Here is a 21,026-nt window from a genome sequence, read left to right on the forward strand (position 1 = left end):
CTCACCAGCCATTGTGGGCATCTACAAAAGTCTAAGGATTTGGCGGTTAGTAAACTCAGTGGCCCACAGTTTGTGAATCCCTGAACATAGCAGCACCTGGCTCCTGGAAGGTTCTCAGTATGTACTTGTTGAAATCCTTCTAAAAGGTGGGAAGCACGGGCTTTCAGTTTGTTGGCTGGAGGGCCTAAGACATCGCAGGCTCCGGAGAGAGGTAGTTGCTTGAACAGAAGAGATTTGGGGAGCTCCCCTTGTCCTGATAAAGGCCTGTTAATGTCCAAAACACTCTTCGGTTGGCGCCATTTAAACCTGCCCATTGTTGTCCCTTCCACCTTGCAGCTGTTGTCTCCTCTCCCCTATTCTTGAGACGTCTGCGACTTACAGTGTCACGGCCACCTTGGCCTTGTGGAGCACACTGACTGTAGGGGTGGTTCCTCCTACATTGTCCCACTTCTCGTGCCAGCCTTCAGTACCGGAAGGTGGGTGACGTTACTCCTAGTGTTTTTCCTTCAAGGTGAGGAAACTGAGACGCACTCGTTGCCCAGTGTCCCACAGAGTTGGGGTTCACAGTCACATACTGAGCAATTTCCTCTTACATTTCAGGGTTTGGCCGCCCCCGCCCCCCGCCATCAGAATTTCATCCTGTTGTAGATTTTTCTTTAATTTTTTTCCAGTTTTTTAAAATTGTGGTAAAATATACAGATCATAGATTTTACCATTTAACCTTTTTTAAGTGTTCAATCCAGTGGCGTTAAATACACTCACATTGTTGTACCACCACCATCCATCTCCAGAACTTGTTCATCTTTCCAACGGAAACTGTCCCCATTAAACACCAGCTCCCATCCCCCACTCCTCCCAGCCTTGCTCTGCTTCCTGTCTCTGAATTGGACTCCTTGAGGTCCCTTGTAGAAATGGATCAGACCCATTTGTCCTTTGTGTCTGGCTTGTTTCACTTAGCATAATGTCTTGGGTTTGTTTTTTTTTTAGTTTTTATCGTCCTATTCATCCATATTGTAGCATTCTTCTTTGACTTTTTTGATATTTAGAAAATAAGTGACATTTGTTTGGGGATTTTTTGGGGTTTTTTTCCCCCTGTTTGGTGCTCTTTTCGCCAGGATTGGGCACCAGGATTATTCTAATTTATCAAACACATTGGATAGCTTTCCATGTTTTTCTTTGCACTGGAACTGATTTTATAGCATGAGAGTTATTTTTCCCTCCTTTAGATCAGTTTTGTAATATATCCAGCAAGATTTTCTAAGTGTTGATCATTTCTCTTAATGTATTTTTTTTTCCTGTGATCTAAAAGGATAAACAACTATCAAATCTTTCATGTTCTGAGACATCCATTTCAACTTTTATCACTAGAAGGATCAAAAAAGGTCATAGTTCCATACTTGGCTCGTCACAAGCTCTGTTTGTTCTTGGAATTAAATACTATCAGTCTTCTGAGCCTCTTACCCATTTTGTGGCACTGTCCTGCCTGTTCTTGACATGCTCATCAAAACAGTCAGTCTAGACTATTTTCCAGCCAACTGGTACTGAACGTTTGACTTCACAGGTTATCTACTCAGGGCTACTGGACCTGTGTTCCTCTAACATATGAAATTCTTTCCTTTCCCTCCCTGCCAACTCTATTCTTTTTATTTTATGTGGGAAAGGCAAAGATCACTGAACTTATATTGATAACCTGGTCTGGCATAGTTGGTGGCAACCACTGTTCTGCTTCCAGACTTTGGACCCCTGTGTACCAACCTCTGCATCAAAAGGTGGCCTCTGGCAAAGGCTGCCTACGTTAGTTCCTCCGGCTGCTGTAACAACATACTACAAACTGGGCATTTTCCCCTCACACTTCTGGAGGCCAGGAGTCTGACATCGAGGTGTCAGCAGCGTTGGCTCCTTCTGAGGCTTCTGAAGGAGAATCTGTCCCATGCCTCTCTCCACTCCTGGTGGCTGCCAGCAGTCCTTGACTTTTAACACAGCGCTCCAGCGTCAGCCCCGTCTTCACGTGGTGTTGTCCTTGTGTGTCTGTGTGTAAATCCTCCTCTCCTTCCTCTTATAAAGAAACCAGTCATTGGATTTAGGGTCTGCCCTAATCTGGTAGGACCTGATCTCAGCTTGAGTACATCTGCGGAGCCCCTATTTCCAAATGAGGGCCCTTTCATAGATACGTAGGGTTAGTCCTGAACATTTCTTTTTGGGGAACACAGTTTAACCCACAACACTGCCCCAGGTCTCCTTTCTTCTCTTCTACCCAGGATACCGTTTGAAGCAGCAGTGAAGCATGTTCTTGAGTTTCCAAGCTGCTTTATGCCACCTGGCCTCACTGTAACGATTTGATCCAGTAGAGTTTTTACATAACATTTTTCCTTTTTTAGGAGTAATTTTGGAGAAGTCTGAATAGCAATACATAAGCAACTTATTTTATGCATTTTATTTATTTAAAACAATTTGCCCTCTAAAAACCGTCCTCTAAAAGCTTTCTGATTAATAAAAAATATTAAGGACCTAGAAGATGGAACTAAATTTTACTTACACCTTCATCTTCTTGTACTGGCCTGTTATGGCCCAGCATGTCTGTTTTGCATTTATCTGGGCAGATCTCGGTATCCCTAGCCTTCCAGATTATTTCCTCTTTCATCCTAGGTCTTTGCTTGTTCTGAGCACACGTGGCTGCTGATGCTACAGGTACTCACCTTTGTCAGGAATCCTGTCCCAAATGCAGTGTGCACACCAGGGATGTCCCTCCTGGCTCCAGAACACAGATGCTGAATGGGGCTAGTGCTGCTCCTGGGCCACAGAGCTGACAGGGCCTGAGCACACCAGCCCCTTGGTTGGAGCAGGAACCATCCTCGCGCCTCTTTGGGTTTTGGTTCAGGGGCATACCCACCTGAAGTAAACCAAGCCTGCCCAGAGGCAGATGTTATCTGTGGTCACTACTACCCAGTATTTATTGAAAGTCTGCTGTTTGCACAATGTAATCCTGGGCCCACAAAGGAGACTTTTGAAAAGAAAGAGCTTCTAAGTGCTGGATGCATAGCTAGGAAAGGTGGGCTTAAGTCGGTAAGATATGTCAGACTTGGCAAATCATATGAATACAAGGATGGCATCTAAATGATGATGCTTGCTTGGCTTCCCTAACAGCCTTTGGAGCTTCCTACCCTGAAAGGAAGCTCACTCCAGCTGCATGTTGTCAGGATGTCAAGCAGATGGTGCTGGATTGGAGCTTTCTCTTTGGCATCCACAGGGGGCATTGCTCAAAGCAGGCACTGCACACTTGGCCTCTCCCACTTGCAGTGGTCCTTGTGCCCACAGGGTTATTCAGATCTCTTAGGCCAGTGAGGCTATTTCAGGCCTGGCTGTACCTGGAGCCCTCTGCCAGCTCAGCCGCAGTGAGGGCCTCCGGCTGGACCAGGTTCCCAGAGGTCTCCCTGACTCCCCTTTCATCTTAGGTCAGCAATGGTTCAGGCCTCCAGGATGAGCACATCACACACTTGCTGGTGTTTAGCTTCCTCCAAAACTGCTCCAAACGTCATTTCTACAAAGAGCTGGAGGTGTTGGGCCATGAACTGCCCGTGCAAGCTTACCTGTGGGAGGACCATGACGAGCTGCAGACAGATGGCAACCGGTGCAGCCACTTCGTGGCAAGAGCGGAGGCAGGTAGGCATCTGGCCCAGCCTCCTCTGCTCCACATCTGGGCTTTGCTGTAACCAGTAACATTTAGGGAACCTAAGTGCTGGAAGGGACCTGTGGGCTCTGTCTCCACCTCCACGCTTTCAGTCTCCTGTCCCTGTTGGTGTCACAGGTTGTTTGGTCTATGCTTGATTACTCCAGGGGGCAGGTGTAGCTGAGTTTCCAGTCATTGGAAATCCACTCAGTTTCTTTCTAATGATTCTTTGCATCTGTATAGCACCTTACACTTTTATATATATTATGGCTTGTAATTATCTACCAGATAACTGGGGCATTGAACTATTCTGAACCTCATTTCCAGATGAGGAAATGGCGGCCCAGACAAGGGTAAACAACAAGCCCCAAATCAAACAACTAAGGGCACAGCTGAGCCGAGACTGGGGCCAGGCCTCTTTCCTCGGGGCTGGACCCAGTCGTGCTCCCACTGCCCGGTGCTGCATCACAGTTTCCAGACTTTCTTCACCCTTTCCTCACAGTTGTGCTGTCCTCCCAACCTCAGTTTTCACTCCTCTCGGCCACTGGCGCTGCCTCCACTGACGGAGGCCGCCCTGAGCTGACGGCTGAGGGAGCGAGGCTGGGGAGCGTGTTGAGGTTCAGCCAGTCCCAGATTTGGGCCTGGAGCAGTGGTTCTCAGTAGTGTGCACACTGGAGTTCCATGAGGAACTTTTGCAGAATGCATAGGCCCTGGGCCCTGCTCCAGCTGCCTGACCCAGCATGGTCTAGGATGGAGACTCCCCAGGTGTTTCTGATGGACACCCTGGTTAGAATCACTGCCCTGAAAGCCCAGGGTGACTCTGAGGACCTAGGCTCGGGCCTCTCAACCCAGTGAGCAGGACTGAAGCCCCGAAAGCAAAGACCAGGATGAGGACGAGAGTTTTATCCTGGGTAAGTAAGAAGCCAGAGGGAAACTGCAAGAACAGAGAAAAGTATAGGATTTAGTGGGAGAAATAATAAAAGCCAGCATTCATTGAATACTTACTAGGCACTGGGTACAGGGTCCATTCATTTACTCATTCATTCATTCATGCAGTTGTTTATTGAGCACCTACTGTGTGCCTTGCATTGTTTTTGGGTGCTGCGTATTTGCTAGTAAACAAAACATTGAAAAATCAGAGCCCTTGTGAAGCTTACATTCTGGTGAGGGAGGCAGACAACACAGGCAGGTAAAATGTATGATACAGTAGTGAGTGTCAAGGAAGGAAAAGGGAGGGCGGAGGAGGCGGGTGTGTGGCTGTGAAGTGGGGGTGTTAATCTTGGACAAAGTGGCGTTTGAGTAGACCATAAGGAAGGCAGAGAAGGAGCGTGCTCTCCGGGGAGGACAGTGCAGCCGGAGAAGAGGGAGAAGGGGCAAGTAGGGAGAGTTTCTGTTAGAGAGGCTGGCGCAGATCATCCAGGGCGTTCTAGGTCACAGTGAAGACGTCAGATTTTACTGAGACAGGACTTGGGAGAGGAGGTGGGTGCCCTGTGAAGCAGGTGGGGAGGATGTGGCAGGGTCTGTGGCTAGGGAATGGCGAAGGCGGGGCTCCTCACTCATCTGACTGCAGAGCTCTGACTGTACGACTTCTCAGGCTGACATCTGTTAAAGGATGGAGTTTAGAGCTGGCAGCCATAAGGGCTGCTGTCGTGTTCCTGCCTCAGCTGCCCGTAGTCATGGATGCCCAGCATCACTGATCCTTTTAGTGGGCAGATGTAGAACCCGTACTCCTGGAGAGGCCTGCTTCTCCAGGCCAGTCTTCTGCTCACTCAGGCCCTTTCCTTTCTCAGACCCACTCAAGCCCTCTGCCCGTGCTCCCCTGAACTACAGATCCCCAGGTCTTCACACTGTCGCCCCAGGAGAGGAAAGCAAATGCTCGGCTGGGACCGCCATGGTGTGCTCGGAAACAGGAGCCAGCCTTGTTCTAAAGCAGAATCCCATCCTTTTTCTGTATAGGGTGGCGTGGGATGAGGGTGTCCACCAGGGCGATTGTCTGAATCTGCTTTTTCTCTGCTGCCCCTGCCTGAACATTCAGATTCTGAGAGTCAAGAGGAAATAATCCAGCATATCGCCAGGCAACTTGCCCAAATAGGGGACAGGATGGACGACAGCATCCACCCAAGGCTGGTGAATAACCTGGCAATGCAGTTTATGAATGTGAACCTGTCGGAGGAAGTAAGTGAGAAAGTCCGCCAGTGCCTTATCTGGGTCAGTGAGGGCTTTTTCAGTTGTCAGTTGAACTAACAAGGTCTGTCCTCTGTCTTCTGTCAGACCGACCAGTGTCCAGTGAGGTGACTCAATTCATGACTGTCTACAAAAGAACTGGAAATAGAATCCTAGCATGGTTAATTGTCTTTCAAAAGAATTAAGTTACTTGACATTTAGGAAACCTGAACCTAAAGTCAGAGTCAAGAGTTTGGGGATAAAAGCCACCAAAAAGATTAACAAAATGTATGTGACTCTTCCAGAAATAACTTATTCTTTCTTCAGTTATAGGGAGTTGAATACAAATGCCAATAGAGAACTTTATGTTACTTACCCAAGTGTGACAAGAAAAGTGACATTTTAGCCTACTCCTTTTGACTTCATGGATATACTCAATCTACAGATACTTACAGAGCTTCTGCCATTTGCTAGACTCGGGGGGGGGGGGATACAGGGAGAGGTCTAAGGCACCCTTCCTGAGAGGTCTAAGGTGTCCTTCCTGAGGAAATTTAGTGGGAGAGGGAAGTAACCCAAAGCTGTCAAATGTATTCCTGCAAGAGTTCAGAGGAGAGAAAGCTTCCATTCTTTTGACTCTCAGCTGAAAATGCAGGTGCCCTTCACTACCTAGAAACCTATTCATCCTCCACTGTTCAGCCAGCTTGTCTCCTGCCTCCAGGAAGGCTTGTCCCCACCCTAGTGATCTCTCCCTGTCTGACGTTCTCCAGCAACTGTCATAGCATATATAAACATCTAGTGATATTTTGCCTTGGGCCCTCTCCCACAATGTTAACTTAATTTTGCACATGGTTCAGTGAGGTCCTTTCAGGTCTAATTGTCCACAGTATGCCTCTCCCATGTAGGTGGGAATGTCACATGTAGCCCCCTTCATTCTCCTCCCTTTAGCGAGGTCTATGCCAGTAAGATAGGCATGGGATGTCTTGGGTAGTTCAATAATTCCTGATTTTAAGGGCCTTAGAGGCAGAGGATGCCTAGCGCTAATGGGAAGACATGATGCTCTCTAAACACGTGTGTGGTTAATGAGCATCCCACTCTGGGAGTGATCTCAGCCTTCCCTTTCCATTGCTGTTCAAAATGAAATTGTTTCTCCTTCTCTCCTCCAACCTCCTTAGCTATTTAATAAGTGTGTCCCTCCAAATGAAAGCATGCTTCTTCATACTTAACAGTGGAGGACTGTTTCCCCTCCAGAGGGAAGAATGCTAGTGGGTTTTGTGTGCCCCTTCTTTTCACCCCTGTGCAGGACAGAAGACAGTGCCTTACTTCTGCGCTGGAGCAGGTCATGCAGACTTATCCTAAAGACATGGAGAAGGAGAAGACCATGCTGATGTTGTCCATGCTCTTGGCCAAAAAGGTGGCCAATCACACACCGTCTTTGCTCCGTGACGTCTTTCGCACAACAGTGAACTTTATTAACCAGAACCTACTCACCTATGTGAGGAACTTAGTCAGAAATGTAAGAACCGGTGATGTCAGTTCCTTGGCATTTCACTAAATCCTCTTGATTGCTGTCTGCTCCCCACACTCGTTTCCCTCCAAGGTCTGGAGACCCAGCAGAGCCCTCCCCTGCCGGGCTTCTTTCACCTCCTCTCCCCCTGCTTCTGGCGACCAAACCACAAAGAAGCTGTTAGAGACCTTTCTGCTCAGGTGGAAAGGCTTGGTTTGGTTTCATGAGCAAGAAAGTTATGTGGCAGAAGCTGGTAATGAACACTTAATGTCCTTTCGAGATTTATCAGCTTTATTTGTAAGACCTGCTGCTATCAGAGGGGTGGTGAAGGCTCCCTTCGTCCTCTTGATGGAACCGTAAGAGTATGGATGGATGTGGAGAGCAGGAAAGGCAGGGGCAGGAGGGCCCAAGCTCAGCCTCCTCTGTGCTCTCAACTCCACCCTGTGACAGAAATAAGGATAATTTAAATTAAAAAACATGCTTACCAAAGAGGATGATGGAAAGAGAGAGAGAGCAAGAGGAATAGTCAAAAGGGGGAAAACTACCTAAAATCTTCCCCAGAAAACATCTGTCCCATAACCAGGATATTAAGTCACAGTTCTTCATGCTGCTGCCTGAGAAGGGCCACCCACTCCTCTAAGTCTGGTGCTTCAGTTCGTAAACCCAACTGGAAGTTAAGTGGATTATTGGATCTATAAATTTGCAAATGTTAGTGAATGTTTGGGATTTTCTATGTCAGAAGCATTACTCACGCATCTCGGCCTCTTAGTATTTACTGATAAGCCTTAAAAGCATTCTCTAGCTGCTGTGGTCTTCAGTTACACAGGCATTTTAAAACGGGAGAAGGAGTTTCAGTCTCAAGTCTGGTGTTAAACCAAGCCGGCTTGTTGGAAGGAGCCTGAGAAAGTTCTGGACAGCTTTCACCAGCACCATCTCAAGGGGGAGTAAGTGGGCAAGACTTCAGCAGTAGTTTGTATTAACAACTTACCAGACACTGAAGGGCGGAGCAGAACCTCGATGCCTCCGATCACTAAGAAGCCTCTTGGCACCGTAAGTGGCTCAGAGGTGTGCACACCCAGGTCACAGCACCTTGAGAGCCTGTGTTTTGCAGTTCTCATGTAGCGAAGGAGGCTGCAGGGACGTGAGGATGACAGGGCTCCAGAGAGTGTGTTTTTGCATAAACCCCAGCTTCACCTCTCTTGATTGTGGCACTAGAGTTCTTAAGTACTGAGTCCTGGTTTGTGAATGAGACTAATTCGGGCTGTTTTTGCTTTCTTGCTCTAGGAGATGGATTGAATGGATGCAAAAGCGTAACTGGTTAAAACCTCATATGGTGACAGCAGTATAGCTGCCTTCAACAGAGACGGAGCCATTGCCATTTAAACAAGGTTCTTAGACAAGATAGGCACGAGATAATAGCTATTTATTTCTATTTTAAAGATGATTTCTAAGCTGGTGACCCATTTAGGAATCTCTATATTAATATAATGAAAACATCAACTTGCACATATTTGAATGAGTTTTCATACCATCTTCTAAATCTGTCTACACACTGTGCCTTTATCTTCGGCCGTATAGGTCCCCACATGAAAATTAAATTTAAAAGCAGATTGTAAGGCAGAAGAAAAAAACCACAATGTTTTTTTGTTAAAAAAAAAATAAGGGGCCAGCCCAGTGGTGCAGCAGAGTTCGCCTGTTCCACTTTGGCGGCCCAGGGTTCTCTGGTTCGGATCCCGGGTGCGGACCTATGCACCGCTTGTCAAGCCATGCTGTGGCAGCCATCCTACATAAAAGAGAGGAAGATGGGCATGGATGTTAGCTCAGGGCCAGTCTTCCTCAGCAAAAAGAGGAGGATTGGCAGCAGATATTAGCTCAGGGCTAATCTTCCTCAAAAAAAACCCAAAAAACAAAACAATAAAACAAAACAAAAACAAAAAATCTTTACTGTTTATTAAAGTGCAACCTTGGGCATGATCTTAGAGTAGGCAGTGTTGTGTCTGAGGAGAGCAAGGATTGGAGAAGGAATGCACATACCCCTTACAAATGAAAAATTCCTCTCAAAATACTAAGGAGGTAATAGTGTTCCTGTTTGAAAATCAAATAGCACAAGAGCTTCTGGACTACAGTTTTGTACTCAAACAATGGAGAAATCAGGCCTCAAAACATGTGTTTGACTTTTTTCAACTTGATTTCCTTTTATTTGAGTCAAGAAGAACCATAGGTTTGGAGGCCTATATCAACCACAGTTTTCAAAATCAGGCACCTTTTCTCTTTCCAAGAAGTGAAGGCTTTGATAAAAATGTTAAGTTGAGGGGCTGGCCCCGTGGCTGAGTGGTTAAGTTTGCATGCTTCGCTGCCGGCGGCCCAGTGTTTCGTTGGTTCGAATCCTGGGCGCAGACATGGCACTGCTTATCAAACCACGCTGAGGCAGCGTCCCACATGCCACAACTAGAAGGACCCACAACGAAGAATATACAACTGTGTACCAGGGGGCTTTGGGGAGAAAAAGGAAAAAATAAAATCTTTAAAAAAAAAAAATGTTAAGTTGATAGAGTACCAGAAGCTTCTGCATACCTGTGGGGAATGTCTGTTAATAATCTTATGTTTTCATTTTCCAGTCATACCCCTCAGCTCCATCCATGCCTAAGAAGCTGCATCTGGAGAGAACAGGTGTTTAGGCACAAAAGAAAGAGGAAAGAACAGTTAAGGCTTTTAAAAATTCAACAGTTGAGGTGGTTCCCTTTCCTGGGGACACAGTCAGATACCTATAACAAAAGTAGGTCACTTAGGTAGTGCCAGAATAAACCAGGGAGAGCTTAATGTTTAGAAACAGTGCAACACTGGTCTGTCGTTCTCAGCGAAGAGCGTTTCCTGGGATTCTGTTTAAAAGTATGGTGGTGGATGCTGGGTCCACACCACACACATTCCCTTTTTCTGACAGTAATGCCCTTGTTACTATGAACATGATGCTCTGGAGAAGCATATGAACAAGAGTAATGAAGTACTAATAAAATACTTTGTTGTTACCAAACACTTTTCCATCCTTGAGAGTTTAAATTCATCAGGAAAGAAAAATAACTACATTGTTCAGCATTACATATACCAGGGCTGCGTCTCAATCTGCTGTCTGCAGTATGCTGCAGATACTCAACGCAAACAGATGTTGCCGTGCAGTGCAAAGACCACCATTTGGAAATAAACCCTCCAGTAACACTATTGTTATGAATGTTTGAGAGTGGACTTTTTTTTTTTAAGAATTTGCATCACAGTGGAAATAAGTTGACGTACGCATAAACACACACACACACACTCTCATCCATACATAAACATCAGTCAATACAATCAGAGTCTCACTAGGGGAGAGATTTTCTTCCGGAAGAAGCAATTATAGTAGTCAACTCTAAATTACTGGGAGAGAAAAGAGCTCTACAACAGCAAATACTTCTGGACTATATACTTTTAATCTTTCACAGCATCTTTACCTTCTACTGTTCTGCTTAAATTACTACAGTAGGCAACTGTTTTAATGTAATGTACACATTTTAGTGTAAATGTTTCCAGACCAAGTTAGATAAGATACACTTTCTGAGTCAGCAAGATTATCACCTCTGACCCAAGTCAGCATTATAAAATGATTCCACTGTATCAAAAATGTTCTGCTTGTGAGCATATCTTAGCCATAACTCAGGCACAGCTTGGAAGTTGACAGATTTTACACTGGTAACACAATCCTTGCGTATTTAATTGGGAAGTGGCTAATTCAGAGAAAAGGTTCCTCCTGTTTTTCTAACTTTTGAATTAAGTGACGGACATTCCTTGGTAAAAGATAAAAAGTTTTCTTCTCAAAAGATGCTTGGCATAACTGAAAGTCTGGTGGAATATTTATTTGGTGTATTCAGGAGTTCAAATCATTCCTGACCTCAGCTCTTAAGATCCAGCATTACCTGCTGAGATGTTCAGGGCTGCCTTTCAGGATCATGGCCCCACAGCCTGTTTTTATTTTCAAAAACTGTCATTAGCTGTGCTGACTTGGGAACGTGAATGTGGAGTGTCCTTTGGATATTGTGATCATGTTTTCAGAACCGAAGTCAAATCAAGTATGTACTTAAGACGACTACAAGATTATCTGAAATGACCCCTCCTAAATCAAGGGCATAAGGTTACCATATGAATAGAAAGATGAGTCTGTCGGTTAACTTGAAATCTCATTTTATTGCAACCTCCAATGTGTTCTCCCCCCCACACACACACTGCTTCTCACAGAAAGCACAATTCATAGATTTTAATCTTGTTCCTTTCCCCTGATGAAGAGTAGATTGGCCAAAAGGCAGGTAACAGGAGAGAAAAGGAGCCAGAATAACTCACAGTAATAAATTGAGCAAATCAGAGCTGTAGCAAGTAGAGTTAATGGAACTTCATACAGAAAAAGGAAATATATGCTGCTTAAGTGAAATGCTTGTGGTAACCTAGTTACCAAAATTACCACTTAATTCCAGTAATTCTAAGATGAAAGCATTAGAACCAATAATAAATTGACTCAGTCAAGGAATGAGTTAGGTAGAAAGAGGCACTTTTAATCTGAAGGGCGAAAGAAATGGAAGACTATGGTAGCAGGAAAAGTACAGGTCTAGGAGAAAAATTCTCTGTTCCTTTCGTGCTGGCCAAGGACTAGTCTATATAATACAATTCTCTTGCTAGAAATTATCAGGAACCACCGAATCATTCCAGACTGTAACAGGTAAGGTTGTATCTCTCCTTCCTTTTATTCAAACCAGGGAAGGCAGCAACAAACTAGTAATTTTAAAATGTCAAAATTTTTGTTCTAAATAGTGCACTAATTAACCAATTTCTTCTTAGTGGTGCAAAGAACACTCACTGAAATGAGCAATATCGCTATAAAATTTCCCCTTAGGAGAGGTGAGACCAGGGCAAGAATCACCTGGAGCCAGCTGCTACTTTTTTAACTTATTACAAGGCCTTGCAAATATCCCTGAGAACAATTCCAACCTGAGCTTACAATGAAGCAGCTGCCTGGCTAGGGCTCTTGCAGTGTAAACATAAACATGTGGAGGACCCTGATGGTTTTAATTCACAGGAACATGGCAAGCCAGGTAGAGGTTAAGTAGTCTTGTGGAAAGAAAGGGAAGAGGAGATATATTAGTATTTTAGTAACATGAGTTTCCAACTCACCATGGAGCTCCATCTATGAGGTAACTAAAAAATAGTGACTGAATTTCAAGAAATTGGTATTCTACAGCCAAGGCTACTATTAACTTTACATTCCCTAGTATACATAGAATAGAATGGAAGGTTTTTACCGGGAAGTCACCTAGTGTCAGCTTCTGAGCCTGTGGCTGTGCTGGGTCAACCCTCCTGTTTGAGCTGGCGACTTCTGAGTGTTGAGAGGCCAAGCAGTGTCTAGAGGTAGCCCGCACTGTGCAACCCATGGCCTAGGCGGGGGAAGGAGCTGACCTGGAAAGGTGCCGTGGTGCTCCCTGCAGTCATTGTAATGGTTCCCGTGTCAGATTGCCTCACCCTTGCTTACAAGCAGAAATATTTATCTAACATATTAACTAAGAAAGCTAACGGAAGATCTATACCAGTGATAACCATAAGGCATTCAGTATTTAGAGGGAAAACATCCGGTCTAACTAGAAGTTGGGAACAACGCTGGACCTAAGCTTCACTCTTAGTTTCTCTAGTAGAACATGCTCAATATTTAGACCAGCCTGCAGGTACCTTTGTACAAGTTAGGAAAAGGCTCCCCTTCTTCCAGGATGCACACCATGGTGAGCACAGGCTGCCCTGGTGCAGTATACAATTGGCACAACTGTTTGCAGAGCCTGCTGATACTTCTTTGCAGGGTCACAAAAATGGTAAAAACTGGAAGCAGCACTAGACTTGGAGTCAGAAAAATTTAAATCATTGCTGGATTACACTAGAAGACTTCAGAAAGGTTATTAAACTCTCATTAGGTTTGCTTGATCTGTAAAATGGGAATAAAACAACTGTGCATAACTATTAGAACACAGGGTGAAATAAGGTATGTGAGGGCACTGGAACAATCTCTGGCATATTACATTTGTTAAAATTATAATTACCACACATTTTTTAGGAAAAGGATATTCTAATATGGAAAAAAAATATGCACCCTAAACTCAAACCTATGTCACAGCTGAAGCTCCTCAGTGATGAATGGTATAACAGGAGCTCATCACTAATGGCTGATCTTGGTCCTCCAGAGAAGACGAAACATTTTTCTGGCATCAGGTGTGTTGCTGAGACTTTAAATGAGATAATGTTTGTGAGGGAATTGGTTCAGAGACTAGAGGCTGTTTCTGTAAGTGATCAGACAGCCAACAGGCCCTCTTAACAAACTATGATTACCACCTCCTCAAATTCTTTGAAACATAAGTTTGTGTAAGAAGACATAAGAAATTGAGAGAAAAAAAGGAAAAGGGAAAAATTCTTAGCTATAATACCTTTTATTTCTATAAAAGATCTCAAAGTAATTTAAAAATTCTCTGGGTATGACATTTGTTCACATGTCATGCCATTAGGGAAAAAGGCAAGGAGTAGGCATTACTTATGTATCACCAGAGGAAATTAGCAAAAAGGCTGAGGAAATTAATTTCCACAGGAAATTAAGAGTAGTTGTGGTTCAAAAACACCACGTCTCTGAGTTCACTGTTTATTCCCCCTAGGACAAACCTAGGTAGCGGCTGCATTTGATATTAGAGATGGGACAGAAACACAGGTGAGAGGAGGTGTCAAGGATGCCTTTGGGTGGTGAATGTGACCTGATGGTCAATGCTTATGTTTATCTAGAAAGCTCTCTAGAGGCCAGTGATAATCATGAGAGTCCCCCTAAGGCACACTGTAGATACTGACTGATTTCTGGGCCCAGCACTGTTATTCTAATACAGAGAAGACAAATTGGCATTCTTTAATTCTGATATTTTTCTCAAGAAACCTTCATTGGCTTTTTGCCAAGTGATCAGAAATCATTACATTCAATAGAGCAGTTAAGACAAGTTCTAGAGGATTTTCTAACAAAAACTTTTCCTCAACATGGAGCCCGCCCAGTGGTACAGCGGTTAAGTTCACCCACTCTGCTTTGGTGGCATGGGGTTTGCCGGTTTGGATCCCAGGTGCAGACCTACACAGCATTATCAAGCCAAGCTGTGGCAGGCATCCCACATACAAAATAGAGGAAGATGGGCATGGATGTTAGCTCAGGGCCAGTCTTCTTCAACAAAAAGAGGTGGATTGGCAGCAGATGTTAGCTCAGGGCTAATCTTCCGAGGAGGCGGGGACACAACTTCTCTTCAATAGTTCAAAGAGTGAGGAGTGATAAATAGGGTGATGTTCTTAATTCTGCATTTGAGTTCCATAAGCAAGTTGGATTTATTCTGAATCTTCCCTTTACCTTAAGTGTAGATGTGATGTAAATCGGGGCAAGAAGGAATGGCCTCCTACTACCATCCCCCATCAAAAAGGGGGAGGGATGTTTGAGAAATAATCTTTTTAAATTTAATAGCAAAGAATAGGAGCTGCTGTAAGAAGCAGTCCTTATTAGGGTATTCCCTTCCACTGCCAGAGGCAGAGGATAAGGAAGTGAAGAAAGAAGGGGGACACTGACACATCCTTTTACTCAGGAACTAACAATGGTTCAATCCCGAGAAAGCCAATGGAAAAGAATATCTACCTACCATTACCTAGCAAAATGCAACTGGCCAAATCACTTGGGGTTAATGTTCAACAGACGGGAAAATAAAGCAGCATGCAGCAGCATCATATCGCATGTCTTATTCTTTCCTTTTGTGGAGAACACAGACCCAAATATCCTAAGCCACAGATCTCCTTTTAGCAGCTCAGAAACGAACCTGCTTTCCATTAATGCTTAAACGTGTTCAGCCAATGGGTTTGAGAATCCAGAGTTTAAAAACTGTGAATACTGGGAGGAAAATATTTTATTATAAAAGGGGAAAAAAAATCAAGGTAACTCACCCTATGCACACACAAACATAACCAATTAGAATACAGAGTAATTGAATGCAACTGTCAGAGCCCAAGGAGGAAAAAGCTTTACTTCACTAATCTCATTTCTCCCCTCACCCCTAGCTGTATTAATCAAGGCAGATCAAAACCCTTAAAAACATCACGCCCTGAATGAAACGCTAAAACTCAGAACATGAAAATACACTGCGTGACAAAGCTGAACACACACATCAACACACTGCAGATCTTTTCTTAACCAACTTTTAAATAGTACTGCTTCAGGGAGAAGATTTAATTTTAAAAAATAAATTTCAAAAAGAAAGCACATTTAAAACATCAAGTTTTGGTGATCACGGTAGGTAAAGTAATTTTATTACAAATTTCAGGATCTAAAAAGTAATTTGTTACATTTACTAAGATAAATCTGAGATGATTTGTATCAAGCATGTGTGTCCTGCACAGTAACACTGTGATCATCAGGCGTGAAAGGACACAGTCCCACCCACACTTTAGGGAAGGGATTGGCCAGACGAAAGAAAATTATGCTGATTCTCAACTAACACATACTGATTAGGATCATTTTGGTTTATCACTCTGGCATTTGGACTGAAGAGTTCAGCAAAGAACCCTCCATTCTTGAACTCTGAAAGCCAACTAGAATCTCTAGGATAGCCTAGAGAAATTCAAGCTTCTCTTTTCTTTTCACTTCAATGATATTTAGGAGACTTTCTGTATTTAATATGAATTATGATTCAATTGGTCTATAAGCCCAAGTATGAAAATCCTTACCACGTGGCAAGAGACCAAAGAAGAGCTAGCTGACCAGTAAGAAAACTGAGGCCAGATACTGGGAAAACACACTGGCCCAGGATATACAGTGACCATCCTGCAACAGAGATGCTGCTGGGAAGTAACCATAAGCTCAGTAGGGTGGCCATAGACAAAAGGGCCAGAAGAGACCTCAATAGTCATCTAAGCCACTCTGCTTCTGAACGAGACAAATCTCACTAGCCAGTTACTGGCCCTTGCACTCACAGGCAGGGAACCCTAGATCTCTTTTATATTTATGTTTTTAAAGATTACTAAAGGCAACATCTTTACAAGGTGGAGCTGTAGGAAGCATCAAGGACTTGATGGGTGCAGAGCAAGGACTGTCCCCTGGGATCGTAGAAGGAACCTGGGGTTGAAGAGAAGCTGCAGTACCTGAGATGCAGCTGAGACATAAGGGGAGAGCACCCTCACACTACAGGACTAAGAAGGCGGGGAAGGAAAGAAGAGCCAAAAAGGAATGGCTGTGAAACACAGCATGTTCATCAGGAAAGATGAAATTCCAAGGGCAGGAACAAGTCCCTAGCTGAGGAGCCCACAGCTAAGTTCTCTTGCCTGGTAATTTCTACCCCAGATTCTCCTAAATTAACCCTCTCTCTGTAAAGATGTGTTTTTCAAGGGGAACAATTTTACCCCCAGGGGACATTTGGCAATGTCAGGAGACATTTTTGGTTGTCACAACTGAAGGAAGGGTGCTACTGGGCTTTAGTGGGCAGACACCACGGATGTTGCTGAACATTCTATAGTGCACGGGACAGCCTCCTACAATAAAGAATGTTCAAGATGTCATTAATGCCAAGGTTGAGAAACCCTCTTCTAGAGAGAGTACTTTACTCATAAGATTCTGAATCTAGCACAAGCCAAAGCCCTTGGAACTTACAATCAGACAAACATGAACACCCTCTGCCTTAAGCCCTAATACGTGGACCAATCCACTGCCTTCTTGAGCAGAAGTCCCCAATTATCCCACAGTGTTCCACAAATGTCCAATCAGCTGCTGGCAGTTCAAATTCAGTCAATACGACTAAAACCTTACATCCTTTTTGTCTTCTTTCTCTTCCAAAAAATCTGCTATTTCTTTCTCAGCGCCAGTGCTACCCCAACTGCCACTGCCAGGATGGCAACAGCGGCAGCCCCTCCAAACAGCAGTATAGCCTTGCCCTCAGACAGTGGGATGGCCTTCTCTTCTCTGGCAGAGGAGAACACTTCCGTAAGACTCTCCTTCCTGACACTTCTCTCCTCTTCACTCAGCAGTGTTTTCGTGGGCTCCAGAGCAGGGATCACCTGCTCCTCCAGTTTAATAGGTTCAACTGTGGCTGCTTTCAGCTCTTCTTCATCAAGTTCTACAAAAACAGACGTAGCAGGGCTGACTTTCTCGACCGCAATCATTTCTGTCTCGGGTTCCCTCGGCTCCAGCAAGGAAGTGGCAGTGATATGTGGAAGCGAGGGAGCTGGGGCTTCAGGAAATGCCTCTTGCAGCTCCCTGCTTGGCAAGACCACAGACGCCACAGCAGCCTCTTCCACACCCTCAGGTATTTCTTCCTTCTCCACATGCACAATGTCAGAATTAGAAGAGTTGTTCTCACTCTTCTCTCCAGCTCCATTGCTATCTAAGCTTTTGACTTCTTCAGGATCCATTGCGATCTGCTGCCAGGACTCAGGACCTAGGGACACTGGTAGGCTTTCTGTGTGCCAACTCTGGCTGGCTGACAGTGAAACAGGTAAGCTCTCTGACTGCCAAGAAGTTGTCACAGTTGGAGACTCTGGAGGACTAACTTGTCCAGAGTTGTCACTGGGCAGGATATAAATGTCATTGCTATCTTCTGCAACAGTTCCAGGGTATTCCTCCTCCTCTGACTCAAGATTAAACACAGTGCCCTAGAAAAGAAGGAGAGTCAATATAAAGAATGGCAAATATATTTAAAATAATTATAAATCTGGAAAAAAATTCTTTCTTCAACTGAAGTTCTAGGAATAAATACATTGTGTAAATCTATGTAGTTTCTGGATTGAACGCATTTACCTGTAGACCAATGCAGAGGAAGAATTTTAACAAGAAGGTCCTCTGACCAGTCTCCTTGAAGTTAAAAGATCAAAAAGTTAATTTATACTGAATTTATATATATTCAATGCAATAATTAATGCCAAACAGCAGAGAAAACAAAGGCAAGAACCTTGTTCTCAAGGACTTCATCTCTTAGTAGGGCAATGCTATACCATAGTCCAAGGACTATTAAGAGTTCAGATGGGAAATGACTTCTTTTGGTAGAGGCTGGAAAGGGCAGGTACATGACTGAAAGCTAATGAGGGAACCAGCATTTATACTGGACATCTGAAAAATGCCTAAGGTTCCATGGTGAAAAGCCATGTAGAAGACACACTATCATCAAAAGCATAGAATATAAAAAAGGGGAATAGCAAGTAGCCCAGTTTAAGTAATGCACAGTGTCCATGAAGAAGAATGGAAAATTCACTTAGGACAGGACCATGGAGGAACCCGAGAGAGCAAAGAAACATGGACTTTATTCAACAGGAAATGGTTAGTCAATGAAGTCTCTGAGCTACAACATAATAATGAGAGCTTCACTTTCCAATTACTCTGATAGCAGTGGCAGGACGGAGAGACACTAGAAATGGAAGCTTCTTGCTTCTCTCTTTAACAAGAGTCTACACAAAAGCAGCAATAACAAATAGTGTCAGTCTCCATGTTCGCATTTCACAGTTTAGTTTAACAGGACCCATTGTGTGTTTATTGCCTATGAGGTGCTGTGTTAGGCACCAGGGTATAAGGAAGAATGAGACCCAATTCTTTTTCTTAAAAAATTCACTTTCTCGATGTGAAGACTGACATATGAATAACTAATTTCAGTATGATACAGTAATCTTTAAGATAGGAGTATGCATGGGGTGCTGGGGAACTCAGAGGCTAAGACATGATTAGAAAGGCAGGAAGAGAACTAATGGAGTGTAATGTCACAGACGTCTACAGAAGTTTTACAGAAAGTCTGGATTACACTCAGAAATGCTACAGAAAGTCTCAGCAAGATATGTAAAGCAAATTAATTCCTACTTTATTTTGTGATTATGGCTGCTATTTATATGAAGCCATATAAAATATAATTTTACTCTTTAATCAAGACCAACAACTCTCTGTGTATACTAAGGCTCTAACATAAATCAGGAGTCCTTCTATCAGCCCCACAAAAAGGACACGAGAAATACAACTGAAAACATCACATGGTCATAATGTCAACATTCTAAACTGCGCCGCATTTTAGCCCCTCAACCCTTGCTTCAGGCTCCTTCAGAAGAGGTCTTGGCAGGCATCAGGGGCAGTCCATGAATGGAATACAAGTAGAGAGGCAAAACATTACAGTAATTACAAATACAATGTCTGTAGTAAAGAAGAACTGGTTTGAATTCCAGCTCCACCACATACCAGCTGTGTGAATTTGAATGCCTTGTTTAATCCTTTAAAACTTCGATTTCCTCCTAAGTAAAATGGGAATAACTAACTTGATAAGACTTACAAAAATCACACATAGTATTTATAGTGCTTAGCATAGTACCTTCTACATAGAAAGCAATCAGTTAAGTATGCTATTTTTTTCATTGTTTTTATTGTCATTGTTTTATTACTATTGTTGTTTTGGTGGTACGTGATGGGACAAAGAGCTACTCCAAAGTACCATCTAGATAAAAAAATTTAAAAAGTAAAAGCAATTTGAAATGATACCCTTCTTTGAGTAGAGAAGATGATAATCTTTTCCTTCCTCCCCCATCTCTTTTAATAGAGACATCACAAAACTGGCAAATAAAATCTCTTTAGAAAGTATACTACTATACATCAAACCAATATAGGGGTTACTTCTATGGGACAGAATTACAAGAAAAGTGTGTACTATAAAAATTTTTTACAATGCCATGACTTAGTAAAAGAAAATCTATTTCCACTTTTTAAAAAGAATTTAAATATAAATGGGGCTCTGCTACCTCCTAGGAACTCGAGATCAGTGGATATTCAACAATCTCATAATAAGGTATGAAATACTTTGAGTCAGGTAAAGAGAATCTCCTGAATTTCTTTTGCACATCTCTAAAATAAAGGGCAGGGCATATGAATATACTATTAGGAATTGGTATTCCTTTTTTTTATCTTTTATTGTGTTTTTTAGGATTGAGATTTACATTCATAAAATCCACATAACTGGGGCTGGCCCCGTGGCCGAGTGGTTAAGTCCTCACGCTCCACTTCGGTGGCCCAGGGTCTCACTGGTTAGGATCCTGGGTGAGGACATGGCACCACTCATCAGGCCATGCTGAGGCGGCGTCCCACATGCCACAACTAGAAGGACACACAACTGAAAATACGCAACTATGTACCTGGGGGCTTTGGGGAGAAGAAGGAAAAGAAAATCTTTTTTTTTTTTTTAAAGATTTTATTTTTCTTTTTTCTCCCAAATCCTCCTGGTACATAGTTGCGTATTTTCAGTTGTGGGTCCTTCTAGTTGTGGCATGTGGGACGCCGCCTCAGCATGGCTTGACGAGCGGTGCCATGTCCATGCCCAGGATCCAAACCGCCGAGACCCAGGGCCGCCAAAGTGAAGCGCATGAACTTAATCACTCGACCACGGGGCCAGGCCCCCCCCAAAATAAAATCCTTAAAATAAAAAAATCCACATAACCTAACATTCACCATTTTTAGCTGTACAATTCAGTAATTTTTAGTATATTCACAATGTGTGCAAACATCATCACTATTTAATTCCTGAATGTTTCCATCATCTCAAAAAGAAAACCTTCAGCAGTCACTCCCGATTCTCCCCTCCTCTATCCTCTGGCAACAAATAATCTAGTTTCTGT

General features: G+C 43.6%; 2 protein-coding genes across 5 annotated transcripts in view; one reads left to right on the forward strand and one right to left on the reverse strand.

The window, feature by feature from the left end:
• The window catches only part of BID (BH3 interacting domain death agonist), a 29,286-nt gene extending 18,921 nt beyond the window's left edge, over nt 1-10,365 (forward strand). For all 4 annotated transcript variants that reach the window (XM_070620339.1, XM_070620337.1, XM_070620338.1 and 1 more), the window contains exons 3-6: nt 3,453-3,660; nt 5,703-5,842; nt 7,131-7,343; nt 8,619-10,365. In XM_070620339.1, the coding sequence (XP_070476440.1) occupies nt 3,453-3,660; nt 5,703-5,842; nt 7,131-7,343; nt 8,619-8,630 (573 nt within the window). In that variant the 3' untranslated portion in view covers nt 8,631-10,365. The remainder of the gene's footprint in view (nt 1-3,452; nt 3,661-5,702; nt 5,843-7,130; nt 7,344-8,618) is intronic.
• A 1,161-nt stretch (nt 10,366-11,526) lies between these two features.
• The window catches only part of BCL2L13 (BCL2 like 13), a 92,442-nt gene continuing 82,942 nt past the window's right edge, over nt 11,527-21,026 (reverse strand). Inside the window, 1 exon segment of the mRNA XM_070620335.1 lies at nt 11,527-18,041. Coding sequence (XP_070476436.1) covers nt 17,235-18,041 — 807 coding nt within the window. The 3' untranslated portion in view covers nt 11,527-17,234.

This window comes from Equus przewalskii, chromosome 5, assembly GCF_037783145.1.
Source record: "Equus przewalskii isolate Varuska chromosome 5, EquPr2, whole genome shotgun sequence".
NCBI classification, from domain to species: domain Eukaryota; kingdom Metazoa; phylum Chordata; class Mammalia; order Perissodactyla; family Equidae; genus Equus; species Equus przewalskii.